Raw genomic sequence first — 16502 nt, forward strand, 5'->3', positions numbered from 1 at the left:
ATCCCAGAATATTGAAAAAAGCAAGTGAGGCATGTAAGAGCTAGGAAATCATGCTGTTGCTATATAAAACTTCAGTCAGACCAGACATGGAGCATTGTGTGCATTTCTGGTTGCACATTTCAGGAAGGGTCTGGAGACAGTGAGGAGGGTGCCAAAGGGGCTTACAGGGCTGCTGCCTGGAAAAGAGGGTATGAACCCTAAGGAAAGGTTGGACAAATTTGAGTTCCTCACTCTATTGCATTGGAGATGGAAGGAAGACCTGACTGGGGTTTTTAAAGTTAATGAGAAGCATAAATATGGTAACCCCCCACTATTTTTCCCTGGGGTAGAAATATCATCAATCAGAGGACATGCTTTTAAGGTTAGAGTGGAGAACTTTAAAGGTGTCATGAGGGGCAGAGAGTGACTAGAATAGGCTTCTGAGGCTATTTGTGGAATCAGGCAGATTGGTAGAGTTGAATAGGCTTTTAGACAGACATATAAATATGAATGGAATGTAGGGATATGCATGATAAACAAGAGGAAGATATTTAATATACATTGACATCTGGATTGGCAAAATATAATAGGTTAAATGGCTTGTCACTACATGATCACATCTTACTCAGTTATCTTAAATTGTGTCCTTGTGCCATGTTACCAAGTACTAAGTAAACATTTGTTTTTTTTTCTCAGTTGCTTATAAACTCTACAGTTTTTGCCAGAATGTCTCCCAACCAGAAAGCAATTTTAATAGATGAGCTTCAAAAACTGGAGTAAGTTTTATATGTTTCTTTTATCGAAGAGACTGAATAAAAATATAGGTCATCCCATCATGATTTTAAGCGTAAGGTTTTTTGTTGGTAATGCATTGTAAGAGCATGCCACATGGATTCATTATAGGAAAATAATATTGTAAAATACTATTCATCCTTTAAGTCAACATCAGTGCATCAAGGTGGAGGATACAGGAATTTAAAGCATTTGTTTGCTTCTTGCCTGTAATTAAGTTTATTCATCTATTATTTGGGTGTAGACTATCCACATAATTCAAAAATATTGGCTAATTATGACTCATTTTCTTTTGTAGATCTTATAAAAATAAGATCTTAATAACAATTCAACCAAATAATTATTTTGATTTTTGTTTTCAGTTTTACTTTACAGTAAACTATACAATCATATGAAAGAAAAAATCTGCATCACATAAGTTTCAGATATGAAATAATATTGTATATTTGCTTATTGATTCAGAATTAATCTACTATTCACCCTGTTTGTATTTAACAAATGCTTAAGTAATTGCAAAAGATTGAGTTCGTTACTGAATACATGGAAGTATATTACAATTTCAGCTCCATTTTGAGTAAGGTAGAATGGAATAGCATCATACTTGTTTCTTGGATGTGTTTGCAATAACCTGAGTGAATTCAGAATTTCCTTTTGTATTTTATTTCCAGACAAAGGAGATGCAACCATCATAGGTCAATGTGTATCATTCACATTGTTGAAAATGGCCATCAGTACTTAAATTTATACATTATAGAATCAATGTACATATACAAAATTGTAAATTTCAAAAGTTTAGTATCCAAGTGCATCCTGTTTAATTTATATCTAGAAAAGGATCATTCTGCCGTGAATTATGATGCTGATGGTGGAAGTGCTTGTTGATTTGATTTGGCGCAAATGACATATTTCACTGTTTTGATGATACAAATACAGCTAACCTTTCTTTATCTTTGACATGACTGATGTTTTGTTTTCCAGTTATTATGTAGGAATGTGTGGAGATGGTGCAAATGACTGTGGGGTAAGTTTGGCTGAAATTCTTAGCAAATTCCATTTCACTTACATAAGTAAAATATTTTTCATTGATACAAATGGAGCTAATAGATAATCTTATCATGTTGAAATCAAGATATTCGTCTTAAATTTAAGTACTAAACTTTAATGGTCCTTTTTTGGAGTTAATAAGAAAACGGTATGAAATTATGCAAATAATAAATCTGTAAAATAAGTATTTGATATGTTATAATACTATTTTTACACTCCTTCCAGTAAGTTGGGGCATGCTCGGTTGTAGTGGCTTCTACAGGATCAACCAAAGGTGCTATTGCCTTTACTAGATGTACTTTTTACAATCGCAAGACCCTGCTGGACATTAAGAACTTAAAGTACTGCAGGTCTACCCCAGCAGTGAGTTGGTCATTGGTGGAGGTGCAGATGGTTGCTTTTCTTGTGATGGCAAGACCTTGTTGAACATTGTTAATGTGGAATGCTGGAAGTCCGATCACTGGTTTATTGGCGGACAGTGGGGGTGTTGCGGGGCCTCGGTCGTAGTGCGGACTAGGCCTTAAGCCACAGTGTCACCTGCTTACAGCCAACCAGGAGCTCCACCCATTGGAGCTGGTGCACTCCACCGGAGGTGGTTTGGCACATTGTCCAATCTGGAGTCAGTGCTGCCCCCCAGTGTTCAAATTGAGTTTGACTGCAAATTGCTGCAACATTCATGTATTCAGGGTCTTGGACTATACTTTTTTTTGTGACTGTATTTTTACTGATATCTTATATGTGCTTGCTGTCTTATGTGTGATCTGTGTGACTGTTGGTGCTGTGTTTTGCTCCATGGCCCTGGAATAAGGCTGTTTCGTTTGGCTATATTCATAGGTGTTCATGTATGGTTGAGTGACAACTAACCTTGAACTATAACATAGAACAGAAGTTTCATTAATTTCACTATCTACATTTATTTCCAATACTTAGGTCTTCTTGCTCTTACTACTATAAATGAAGTGAAATTGTGATAATTCCTTTACACACCCTGTTAATATCTCTTGGTAAATTAAAACTAGGTTAGGAGAAGGTTGCGAGTAGCCACATCATTTCAGGATTGGAAGTGGCTGGCTTAGATAGTGAAAACTACTGTGAACTGCCTGACATCTATACATAAAAAAGTGTGTCTGACCAGAAATGGAATATTCCTTCTCTGGGGGATCTTCAGGAATGGAGCATATTCATTTGCCAGAGCTTGATTCAGAAATTGAACTGCTGATAGGGACAAATGTGCCTAAGGCATTAGAGCCGTTGCCAGTGATTCAGTTTTAATAAAGGACCCTATGCAATCAGAACAATGTAGGGTTGGACTGTTAATAGACTGTTAAATGGAGACCATGGTGATGGAAGAGACTATGCTCAATCAGAGCTGACAGTTAACAGGATTTCAATTTTGAACTTGGATGAGCTTTGGCAGAAGAAATTCAAGACAGATTTCCCCAAATGCAGTCAAGAGGAACAACCTGGTTTGTCAAGAGAAAACCACAAATTCATGGAGCTGGTGGCAAATTCTGCAAAACGGGTGGATGGCCGCTACCAGATTAGTTTACCTTTGAGAAAGAAGGATGTTAATGTGTCTAATAATAGGACAATTGCTGAGCGGTGTGCTCTGAGTCAAAGAAGAGGTTTGAGACTGATGTGACACTTCACACGGACTACGCAGCTTTCATGAAAGATGTCATCTTCAAAGGTTATGTAAAAAGAGTGCCAGCAGGGTATCTGGAATGTGGTGATGGGAAAGTCGGGTATATTCCACATCATGATGTTTATCACCACAGAAAAGGAAAACTTTGTGTTGTATTTGACAGTGGAATGGTTTTTCATGGAATATCACTTAATGCTTAGTTGTCACAGGGATCAGATCTTACCAGTTCATTGATTGGGGTCTTAACCAGATTCAGAAAAGAACCAGTGGTGTTTAGGGCAGATATTGAATCAACGTTTCATCAAGTTAAATTAACATCAAAAGATGCAGACCTACTCAGGTTTCTTTGATGGGCTGATGATCACCTCAGGCAAGATATGATGGACTTTAGAATGGTGGTACATCTCTTTGGTGCAACTTTATCACTGAGTCGTGCCAAGTTCACTCTTTGGAAATGTGCAGTAGACAATGAAGAACAGTTCAGTAATGAGATGGTAGATAAGCTTTTGCATTCCTTCTTTGTTGATGACTGCCTGATATCAGTGTCCTCTGAGGAAGAAGTGGCATCTCTCTATCATGACCTTGAATTCCTTTGTTCTAAAGGTGGTTTCATCTCATGAAATGAATAAGCAACATACGTAGTGTGGTATCTGTAATACCAGAAGAACAAAGATTGAAAGACCTTAAGAATTTAGGTCTGTATCAAGATATTTCTTTGGTGGGGAGAGTACTGTGTGTACAGTGGTGTATTCAGTCTGATACCTGCAAGTTTAAGATCACGATCCAAGGTAGACCACTTATACTGGAAAGGGGTCCTCTCCACAGTTATTTCCATCTATGATCCCTCAGGAATTTTGAATCTGGAGGTGTTTTCTGCTGAGAAGATCCTTCAAGCCCTTTGTAAGAAAGGACTTGGCTGGGATGATGCTATACCAACATCAGTTGCTCATGAGTGGACAAGTTGGTTGGAAGAACTTTGCCAATTGGAAGACTTCAAGATGTTTGAAACCCTTGGATTCTGGAGAAGTTACTGTTGCACAGTCACACTATTTTACAGATGCAAGTGAAGATGGCTACGGAGCGGTGACCTACCAATTGTTGCATGACATATGCTCACAGGTGCATGGTGCTTTTATCATGGGAAGATCTAACATAGCTCCATTGAAGTTGGTTTCCATTCCTCATACGGAGCTCATTGCTGCTATGGTGGCAAGTCATGTGGACACATTATGGAGAAGGATGTTGCATATGCAGCTTCAGGGTTCAGGTTTTTTTGGACTGATAGTACTTCTGTGCTGAAGTATATCAAGCATGAAATTTCCAGGTTCAGAATCTTTGTCACTAATAGAGTTTCAGAAATTCTTAAGGTCTCACAGGCATCTCAATGGAGGTATGTAAACAGTTCAGACAACCCAGCAGATGTGGCCTCTAGAAGGTTGAAGATGAAGGCTTTTTTGAGGAATAAGTATAGCATCTTCTTCAGCCTGAAAACAAATAGCCTGTGAATCCAGATTGTTCTCGACAACTTCTGCTAGATGATCCAGAAGCCAAGGGGATTGCTACAGTGAATGTCATGCAGATTGAAGAGGAGTTGGATATGTTAACACGTATAATTCATCACTTCTCATCTTGGACCCATTTGACGAAGACAGTGGCCTGGATTCTTAGATTTAAGAACCTGCTCTTATTTCTCAGTAGAAAGAGGAAGCAACTGAATACTGTTTGCTCTCAGTCTGACTTGGGGAGAGAGGTGGAGAAGACCAAAGGTCAGATTAGCCAAGATTGTCTCTCAGTGGAGGAGCTCAGAAAGGCTGATATGGAGATTGTTGGTTTTTGTCAAAGAAAGAGATTTACAGATGAATTCTCAAGTTTGCAAAGGAGAGAAAGTGTGAAAAGTAAAAATCACATTTTCAAGCTCTATTCATTATTTGCAGATGATGCTGTGAGAGTTGGTGCACGGCTTAGCAGGGCAGCCATACCTGAAGAGTCTAAACGTCCTGTTATACTAGTGAATGATCATCATGTCTCAGATCTCATTCTGAGGCATACACAGGAAAAAGTGGGATATAGTGGCTATGACCTCATGTTATCCAGGTTATGCCAAAAATATTGGATTCCTAGTGCTAGTACAGCTCTAAGGGGAATCCTGTCTAAGGGTGTTGTTTGTTGATGGTTGCACACAGCTTCCGGATCTCAGTGCATAGCGGATCTACCTTTGGACAAGGTCTGTCTAGGTGAACCTCTGTTCACATGTGTAGGAGTAGACTACTTTGAACTTATTGGGGTGAAAAGCAGCAGGTGTATAGTGAAGAGGTACAGGGTCATATTTCCCTGTCTAGCTATATGAGCTCTTCATATTGAACTGGCATCTACTCTGGACACAGATTCTTTTGTCAATGCACTTTGACACTTTATAGCAAGACGAGGATAGATTTGTGAACTGCACTCTGATATTGTTACAAACTTTGAAGTTGAACATGAGTTGAGAGAAGCCATTGAGAAGTGTAATCATTCACAGATTGATGATGTTCTACTTCAGAAAGAAATTAAGTATATTTTTAACATTACCCCCCACCCCCCGCAGATGGCTCACATCATGGAGGAGCATGAGTGGTTGATCAGGTCAGTAAGGAAGGCTCTCAATTCTACCATGAAGGAGCAGAATCAAGACCAAGAGGTTCTTCACACAGTTCTTTGTGAAGTAGAGATTATTATCAATGGTTGTCCAAATACCAAAGCATCATCTGATCCCAATGATTTGGAAGCGTTAACACCTGACTACCTGTTGCTCTGAAGACCTCATTGTCCTTACAACCAGGAGAGTTCCAAAAGGAAGATCTTTATGCTCATCATACGTGGAAGCAAGCCCCATACATGTCAAACTTGTCTTGGTGGGTCAAGGATTTGCCCAGCTACAGGAACATCAAAATGGTTAAGTATAAGATGAAATTTCCTCCCAGGAGAAATTGTGCTTATATTTGATGACAGAGCATATTGAACCTCTGGATCATGGGAAGAATCATTCAAGTTTTTCCGGGCAGAAAGGAATTTGTGCAACAGGTGTGCATCAAGACCAAGACTGGCTGTCTGGATAAGTCTCTAACTAAGCTCTGTCTTCTGCAGGAGGCAGAGATTTGAGAAGTCACAGCTCTAGGAGCTTCATGATTCTGTCTTGTTGGAGAATGGTGGTAGAGATCACTTTGTATTGCGCTAAGTGCTGGTAACCTCTAGCCTAGATGAGTGTTGCATGACTTGTCTGGAAGAAGAAAGAGGATATTTGTATGAATGTTTAGATTTCATGTCTCCTGTTTTTTGGTAGTATGTAGTTGTAATTATTATAGTATAATAATTAAGGAGCTGGGACGTAAGAGTAATGTATCAGTTCTCTATCTGTATTGTACTTTATGTTGTGCATTTATTATGTTTATTATGCGTCATTATCACATGGGTGGAGTGTGGGAGAAGTGAAAAGTTTAGTTATCTTTATCTTTGAAGTTCAGTACAGCTAGGGAATGAACCGAGGTTATATCTTTTTTGTTGACTACTTAATTACATTTAAAATTGCTTAATTACACTTATTCTACTTAAATTCACTTAATTACATTGAAGAAAGCTTACGTACGTTTAATACACTAAGACTGTTTATTTCTCAATATCACTAACTTCAGTTTCATTAGTTTTTATCATTTCAAGATTGTATGCTTTGCTCACTTCTTAATAAAATATCAAACGTGTTCTTCAACTTTGGAACCTTGTTTTTGGATTAAATGAATTTGCGTCTTATAGGATCCCCCCACCCATCCCCACTGCCCCGTGCTTAGACTCTAAGTGATGTTGGTTTGTTCAAGTAGCCATTACAACATCCATAAAGGACTGTAGGGAGCTTGATAAAATGGCTGATGGTCCACACACAGCCAGGCAGGGGTGCACTGTTTCTCTTTCTTTCCTTGTCTCAACAAGACCTGTCAGCAGAGCGTCCAGTAAACTCTCACCCATGGCTGCAAACCATAAAACGTCGGGTCTATGGTCTGTGTTTTACCATGCTCACTTGGGCACAACTGCCAAGAAGTGCCGACTACCAGTGCATCAGGATATCGGAAGTCTGTGAACACCGTGGGTTCCAGCTGCCAGGGTCGTCTATTTTTCATTACGGACACCCTTTCAGGGCGACGCTTCCTGTGTGACATGGGTGCTCAAATGAGTGTGTTGCCAGCATTACCCATTGATTATAAGGCAGAGAGCGGAGGCCACCAGTAGCAGCAAAGTCAAGACTTCAGGAACACGGCACATTACGCTCTGTTTCAGCGGACGTCGCTGCATATGGGGCTAAAGTTGCGAGACCTCTGCTCTGCACAGATTTCCTGTGTGCCAAAGGAGTGTTTGTGGATCATGTGGTTGCAAAGGACTTTGGGTTGTTACCCTGTACTTCCAATAAGTTCCCCATGACAACTCTGTCTAGCACCTGTGAATTCACTCACCCGCTGGGCGAATTCCCAAACCTCACCAAGCCCACATTTTCCACTACAGTCAAAAGGGATGGGGTCAAGCACCTCATTTGCACAACTGGCTCACTAGTACATACTTGCGGTGTGGACTGGACTCAGAAAAGCTGGCCAGTGCGAAAGCTGAGTTTGCTAACGTGGAAATGCTCGGGATTGCTCACAGGTTGAAACCCCTGGGCTTCACCCCTCCACGTGGTCCCTGAGCCCGATGGCCATCGCCATCCATGTAAGCTGAGCATCAACTTAGTGAGGCTACCACCAATCCCACATATTCAAGTCTTTTCGTCATTTAGCAGAAAAGATAATATTTTCTAAAGTGCACTTAGTCAGCGACTACCATCAGTGCGTGGCTGTGCTAAGGACATTCCCAGAACTGCTGCTAAAACACTGTCTGGCCTATTTGAGTATCTGCACATACCATTTGGGCTGAAAGATGCAAAACAGACTTTCCAGCAACTGATGGACTCTGTATAAAATGACTTAGATTTTCTTTTTGTTTACCTGGACGACATTTTTGTCGCCGGTGCATCCAAACCCGAACATTTATCGCATCTCTGCACACTTTTCAAGCGCTTAAGCCAACACGGGCTGATTATTAACCCTGCTAAATGCCAGTTCCACTAATGACTTTCTTGGCCACCACCCCTCTGCAGAAGGTGCGACAGCCCTGCTGTCAAAAGTTGATGTCATTTCCACTGCCCTGGTCTACCAAAGCCCTGCAAGCTTTTGTAGGTATGGTGAATTTCTATCACCGTTTCATTCCACAAGCTGCTGAACTTATGCTCCCCTTGCGTAGTGCCCTTAAAGGCAGTGCCCCTAATGGCATGCTCAAGTGGTCAGCGTACATGACACTATAAGCTCTTTTGAACCTGACACACCTATAGTCATCACTACTGACGCCTCAGAATATGCTGTGGGTGCTGTGCATGAACTGTTGGTTGGAGGCAGGTGGCAGCTGCTCACCTTCTTCAGCCGGCAACTCCAAGCCCCACCTCCCCCAGAAGTACAGCACCTTTGACCAAGAGGTTTTTGGTCTCTATCTGGCTATTCGCCATTTTCTACTGGAGGGTTAGCATTTCACAGCATTTGTTGGCCACAAACCCCTTGAGCATGCGATGGCTAAAGCACCAGACCCTTGGTCTGCATACAGCAACACCACCTGGCTTACATTTCAGAATTCATGACTGACATACAATAATGACTGACATACAGTACATCAAAGAGAACAATAATGACTGACATACAGTACATCAAAGGGAACAATAATGACTGACATACAGTATATCAAAGGGAACAATAATGCTGTGGCTTATTGCCTCCCATGGCCCACCGTCAATACCAAACACATGGCAGCTATCCAAGCTACCAACTCAGAGGTCCAGGGTTACAGGACAGCAGTAATGGGCTTGCAGTTGGTTGACGTCAAGTTTGAGGATGCAGGAGTTCCTCTCCTGTGCAATGTCTCAACCAGTCACCCTTGCCTCATGGTGCCTGCAAACTGGAGGCGTACTGTTTCTAATTCCTTTCATATTCTCTTGCATCTGGGCAGGAAGGCTTCACAAAAACTGATTGCTTTAACCACATCAATGTGGATCTGTTTGGTCCTCTCAACCACTACCCTCGCCCCCCCCACCGGCAATTTCATGCATCTCCTTAGCATCCAGTGGTCCCCAACCACTGGGCTGCGGACTGGTACCGGGCTGCAAAGCGCGTGCTACCAGGCCGTGAGGAAACGATATGAGTCAGCTGCACCTTTCCTCATTCCCTGTCACGCATTGCTGAACTTAAACATAGGGTTGCCAACTGTCCCGTATTAGCCGGGACATCCAGCATATTGGGCTAAATTGGTCTGTCCCGTATTTCCCCTGCTAAGGTAGAGCGTTCCTGTGAAACCTTTCGTGCCGAAATGGCGTGAAGCGAAGAAGCAATTACCATTAATTTATATGGGAAAAATTTTTGAGCGTTCCCAGACCCAAAAAATAACCTACCAAATAACACATAAAACCGAAAATAAATAACACTAACATATAGTAAAAGCAGGAATGATATGATAAATACACAGCCTATATAAAGTAGAAATAATGTATGCAGAGTATAGTCCGGAAGATGAAGGCAAAGCTGATTTGTGAGGAAAAAATCGGCACGTACGTGTATGCGCACATAACGCATGCACACATCACACGCGCACGTAATTCATGTGCACACAGGTGCCCACGCAAGGCTTCATGGTCTTGGTAGTCTTTCCTGAGGTAAAGTGTCCCGGGATTTGACTGCTACTTTTGTCCCTTATTTGGGAGTGAGGAAGTTGGCAACCCTAACTGTAAAAGACATACTGAGGTGAGTTTAACCCTACTTGAACCCCCACCCCCCCGGTTGGCTGGTCCGCAAGAATATTGTCAATATTAAACCAGCCTGCGGTGCAAAAAAGGTTGGCGACCCCTGTTCTGGACTGTACCACCAGGTGGTCAGAAGTTGTCCCACAAGCATCAGTGAAGGCTGTGGACTTGGAATGGGCATTCTTTAACACCTGGGTCATTCGGTTTGGCTCACCATCTGATAGTTCTTCCAACCGCAGTCCCAATGCACGTCAGACCTCTGGGCTGTAATGGCCCAGAACCTCAGCGTTGAATTACATCACACTGCAGTGTATCACCCACAGTCCAGTGGCCTGTGAAAGCAGTTTCACTGTTCCTTAAAGGCTGTTTTGAGGGCCTCCCTAACAGATGAGTGTTGGCACAATCCCCAGGGTCCTGCTGGGGTTCAGAAAGGCTCCAAAAGAGGATCAGCAGTCCTCTGCAGCTAAATTGGTGTATGGACAGCCGCTATGATGCCAGATGATTTTATTCCTGACACTACAACTGCCTGATAGGTGTCTTGGCAACATTCCACCCTCTTCAGTAAACTCAATTCTTTTACACCTATTCCTACCTTCCACAAAAGCATACAGCAGTCTTGGGTTACAACTGATCTCGGCACTACCTTGTTCATTTCTGTCTGCCATGATGCACATCAACACCCCTTTAAGCCCCTTTACGATGGCCCCTTCTATGTTTTGGAATAGGACAAAAAGCCTTTTGTTGTAGATAGGAAAGGTAAACCTGGATGTATTTCTGTAGGTCACCTTAAACCGGCCCACCAGGATGGTCCTACTACCATTCCCCTGCATCACAACATGACCATATGCATGTCAGCAGCCCCCTGGATGAGTCAGAGGCACCCACTGTTACTCCAATCAAGACACAGAGGACCCTAGCCGGACAGCTTGTATGAGCTCCGGACAGATCCAAACTGCCAGTTTTGGTGAATTCTGGGCTGTGAGCCTGTGTAGGGTCATGTAATGGGTGACAGATGACACATATTGTTCATAATAGAATCTGTTCTACATAATTCATGAACACTGTCATTGAGTTCACTTTAGGAGACAGCGTCTGATGTAATGATGTCAGTGTAAGATAACTGCTTTTGATTTGTTTGTAATGGAAGTAAAGGACTATGGCTTTGTTAAGCACTTAGAATAATTCTTGCATCTTTTATTTACAAGATCCTACACCATTATCTGAGAGCTGGCATTTACAGTACTTGAATGGCCACCTTCTGTGTTGTAACAAAACACAGGAGAGTTGCTTTTAGCTCCAAAAAGATATTGCAGACCACCTCCTCTTCATCCATCTATTTTCCATCCAGAGCTCAACTGCAGGCAGTCTTAGCTCTGGAATTGGCCAGGATATGGCTATGCCTGACCTCCAATACATTTCAGACCTACTGTATTTTCAAATATGTTTAATTCAAATATATTTAATACAAACATAGCCTGGTATTGAGTTTTTGTGAAGTAACAGAGTAGTGGGAACCTCTTGTTCTGGTTTGGTCACATCTTCAGCTTCTAAGACATTGATATATAGAGATGGAAATTCTTGGAAATACCCAACAGTATTTGTGGTGAGAGAAACAGTGTTAATGTTCCATATAGGTAGCTGTAAATGGAAAGAAATGCTTCTGATAATGTGATTCCACTGTTTATTGTAGCTTATTTGTAGGCTTGTAGTTGTAAAAAAGAATGGAATTACTAAAAGCATGATCTACTTTGCATAAGTTAAAATATTTTATATTTCTAGGCTTTAAAGACAGCTCATGCAGGAATCTCGCTATCAAAGCATGAAGCCTCTGTAGCTTCACCATTCACTTCAAAAATAACCAACATCGAGTGCGTTCCACACCTTATCAAGTAAGTCAACTCCACAACAATTGTGTGAATTCTCGTTTTGACCACAATCATGTTATTGTGTGATTGTACTTAATAATTTTACTGGCAGAATAAATAATTAAGTTGAATCCAAGTATCAGAGATGAATATTTAATGCTGACCTTCCTAAACATGCTCATATCCTGGAACTGAAATACAACTAACAGCACATCAAAAAGAATGCATATTGGACAAGACGCTCCTCAATTAACAGCACTTCGAAACATTGATGAATCTGCTGACACATTTAATATAGGAAACAAATGAATCAGAATTAGGTTTAATATCACCTGCATATATTGTGAAATTAGTTGTCTTTGCAGCAGCATATATTATGCAGTATTATGCAGTACATAATATTAGAAAAAACTGAATTATAGGAAGTATATAAATTAAATAATTAAATTAAATAGTGTAAAAATAGAAACAAAAACATAATGACATAGTGTTCATGGTTTCAATGTGCATTTAGAAATTGGATGGCAGAAGGGAAGAAGCTGTTTGTGAATCAATGAGTGTGTGCCTTCGAGCTTCTGTACCTCCTCCCTGATAGTAGCAATAAGCACAAGACATGATCTGGGTGATGGCGATCCTTAATGATGTATGCCAAATTTTTGAGGCATCGCTCCTTGAAGATGTCCTGGATACCACGGTGGCTAGTGCCCATGATGGAGCTGACTGATTTTACAACTCTCTGCAGGATACTTAGATCTTGTGTAGCACCCCCCCCTCCCCCCCGCAATACCAAATGGTGATGCAACCAGTTAGACTGCTCTCCATAGCGCAAATGTAGAAATTTTCGAGTGTCTGGTGACATACCAAATCTCCACAAACTCCTAATGAGATATAGCAGATGTTGTGCCTTCTTTGTAGATACATCGATGTGTTGGATCCAGGTTGGATCCTCGGAGTAATTGACACTCAGAAACTTGAAATTGCTTACTCTCTCCATTTCTGATCTCTCTGAGGACTGGTGTGTGTTCCCTCATCTTGCCCTTCCTGAAGTCCACAATCAGTTCTTTGGTCTTACAGATGTTGAGTACAAGATTGTCACTGCAGCACCACTAAACTAGATGGTATATCTCTCCCCTGTGTGCCCCCTCAACACCATCTAAAATTCTGCCAAAAACTGTTGTATCATCAGCAAATTTATAGATGGCATTTCAGCTGTGCCTAGCCACACAGTCATGGGTGTGGAGAGAGTAGAGCAGTGGCCTAAACACACATCTCCGAGGAGCACCAGTGTTCATTGTCAGCGAGGTGGAAGTGTTATTTCTGATCTGCACAGACTATGGTCTTCCAATTAGGAAGTCGTGGTTCCAAGGTACAGAGGCTTAGGTTCTGGAGCTTTTCAATCAGGACTGTAAGAATGATTGTGTTAAACACCGAGCATAGTCAGTAAACGGCATCCGGATATAGATAGTTGTATTGTCCAGGTGACCCAAAGTCACTTAAAGAGCCAATGAGATCGCATCCTCCATAGACTGATTGTGGCAATAGGCAAGTTGCAGTGGGTCCAGCTCCTTGCTGAGACAGGAGTTAGTTCTAGCTATTACCAGCTTCTCAAAGCACTTCGTCACCGTAGAGTGAATGCTTAGAGACTTGCTGTCTGGTCTTTCATTACGAAACTTTTCAAAATACTTTGTAAACAAGAAACATTTTATTTGTGCTGTTTTGATAGAGAGGTGTTAGTCTGCATATCGTCATCAGGGAATGCCATAGTGATTACTGTTCTTCTCCACTGATTTTGTTTTACCTTATTCTAACTCAATGCGCTCATGTACTCGCACTATGTAATGATTTGATCTGCATCAATAGAATACAAGACAGGCTTTTCACTGTATCTTGGTACATGTGACAATATCAGTACATATATTCTGTGAGTGCACCCTCTGCAATTTGTAGTCAGATTGAAAAATCTCCATTGAGGCATGTAGTCTAAACTAAAAACTGTAAACTTGCAATAGCTGAATAAATGTAAAATTATGTATAGAAACAGAAATATTGTGAAAGAAGACAGTGGTTAAAAGAACATGAAAAGATACTGAAATAGACAAATAAAACAACTTTTGAATGCACCTTCACTAATAATTAATATCCATATGAACAAAACTCCATAACTGAAAAATTAAAGCTGGCAGGTCTTCTACTTCATGACAACATTGAATCATAATGGATTTAATTTGGCTTTTTTCCCCACTGATCAACAGAAAAAGACTCTTTCATGTCAAAGTGAAAACAGATCTCTACAAAATATAAAACACAAAATAATTGTTTGCATAAGTATTCACCCCCTTTAATATGACACACCAAATCATCACTGGTGTAGCCAATTGGTTTTAGAAGTCACACAATTAGTTAAATGGAAATCACCTGTGTGCAGTGAAAGTGTTTCAATTGATTGTGGTAAAAATACACCAGTATCTGGAAAGTCCAACTGCTGGTGAGTCAGTATCCTGGCAAAAACTACACCATGAAGACAAAAGAACACTCCAGGCAACTCCATGAAAAGGTTATTGAAAAGCACAAGTCAGGAGATGGATACAAGAAAGTTTCCAAGACTCTGAATATCCCTTGGAGTCCAGTTAAATCAATCATCAAGGAATGGAAAGAATATGGCACAGCTGTAAATCTGTCTGGAGCACACTGTCCACAAAAACTGACTGACTGTGCAAGAAGGGGATGAGTGAGGGAGGCCACCAAGAGACCTATGACAACTCTGGAGGGGTTACGAGCTTCAGTGGCTGGGATGGGAGAGAAAGCACATACAACTTTTCCCAGCTGCTTCACCAGTTGCAGCTTTATGGGAGATTGGCAAAAAGTAAGCCACTGTTGGAAAAAAAAACTGACATGAAATCTCAGCTAGAGTTTGCCAGAGGCATATGGGAGACTCTGAAGTCAGCTGGAAGAAGGTTCTGTGGTCTGATGAAACCAAAATTGAGTTTGTTTTCTTGATGCCACTGTGTCAGGGTGATGATTTCTTCTCTGTAGGCTGCCTTGTTATTATTTGACATCAGGACAATCAATGTAGTATTGTCAGTAAACTTAATTAGCAGATTGGAGCTGTGGGTGGTAACACTGTCATGGGTATACAGGGGGCTTATGACACAGCCCTGAGGGGCTTCTGTGTTGAGCATCAGAGGGGCAAAAGTGAGGGAGCCCACTCTTACCACCTGCCGGCAATCTGACAGGAAGCCCAGTTTCCAGCTGCACAAGGCAGGGTGAAAGCTGAGATCTCTGAGCTTCTTATAAAGTCTGGAGAGAATTATGGTGTTGAATGCCGAACTGTAGTCCAAGAACAGCATTCTCACATAAGCATATTTTTTCTCCAGATGTGTAAGGATGGTGTGTTGAGCTGTGGTTATTGCGTCATCTATTGATCAGTTGTGTCGGTAGGCGAATTGTAGGGGATCCAGTGTGGGTGGTAGCATGCTGCAGATGTAGTCCTTGACCAGTGTCTCAAAGTATTTGATTATTATTATTGAGGTGAGTGCGAAAGGGCACCAGTTGTTCAGACGTGTTACCTTGGTCTTTTTTCGTACAGGGACAATGGTGGATAATTTTGAAGCAGGAGGGCACACTACACTGGGAGAGGGAGAGATTAAAAATGTCTGTAAACACACCTGCTAGTTGTTCCACGCACATTCTGAATACCCACCCTGAGATACCGTCCGGTCCCGCAGCCTTGCGACTGTCCACTTGTTGGAAACACCTGTGTAGTTCAGCCTCAGAGATGACCATGGTGCAGGTCACTTCAGCGGCTCTCCTCAGGGGCTCAGTGTTGGCGACATCAATCATAAAAGATCAAGCATAAAAAAGATTTAACTCATCTGGGGGAGAGGCAGCAAGGTTGGCAGCAACACTGCACTTAGCTTTGAAGTCTGCAATGGTGTACAGACCTTGTCATAAGCTACATGTGTTTTTGGTGGAGAGTTGTGTCTGGATCTTGTCCCTGTATTGTCGTTTTACTGCCTTAATGACTTTATGAAGATTTGTTTTCCAGCAAGACAGTGACCCCAAGCATAAAGCCAAAGCTACACAGGAATGGCTTAAAAACAACAAAGTTAATGTCCTGGAGTGGCCAAGTCAGAGTCCAGCCCTCAATCCAATTGAGTATTTATGGCTGGACTTGGAAAAAGGCTGTTCACTCATGATTCCCATGCAATCTGATAGAGCTCGAGCAATTTTGTAAGGAAGAATGGGGAAAATTTGCAGTGTCCAGATGTGCAAATCTGGTAGAGACCTATCCACACAGACTCAAGGCTGTAATTGATGCTAAAGGTGCACCTACTAAATA

General features: G+C 41.4%; 1 protein-coding gene across 1 annotated transcript in view; it reads left to right on the forward strand.

Moving 5' to 3' along the window:
* Nucleotides 1-16502, forward strand: part of atp13a3 (ATPase 13A3) — a 124185-nt gene that overhangs the window by 73984 nt on the left and 33699 nt on the right. Inside the window, 3 exon segments of the mRNA XM_072256954.1 lie at nt 676-755; nt 1750-1792; nt 12078-12187. Of these exon segments, the coding sequence (XP_072113055.1) occupies nt 676-755; nt 1750-1792; nt 12078-12187 (233 nt within the window).

Source organism: Mobula birostris, chromosome 4, assembly GCF_030028105.1.
Source record: "Mobula birostris isolate sMobBir1 chromosome 4, sMobBir1.hap1, whole genome shotgun sequence".
NCBI lineage: Eukaryota > Metazoa > Chordata > Chondrichthyes > Myliobatiformes > Myliobatidae > Mobula > Mobula birostris.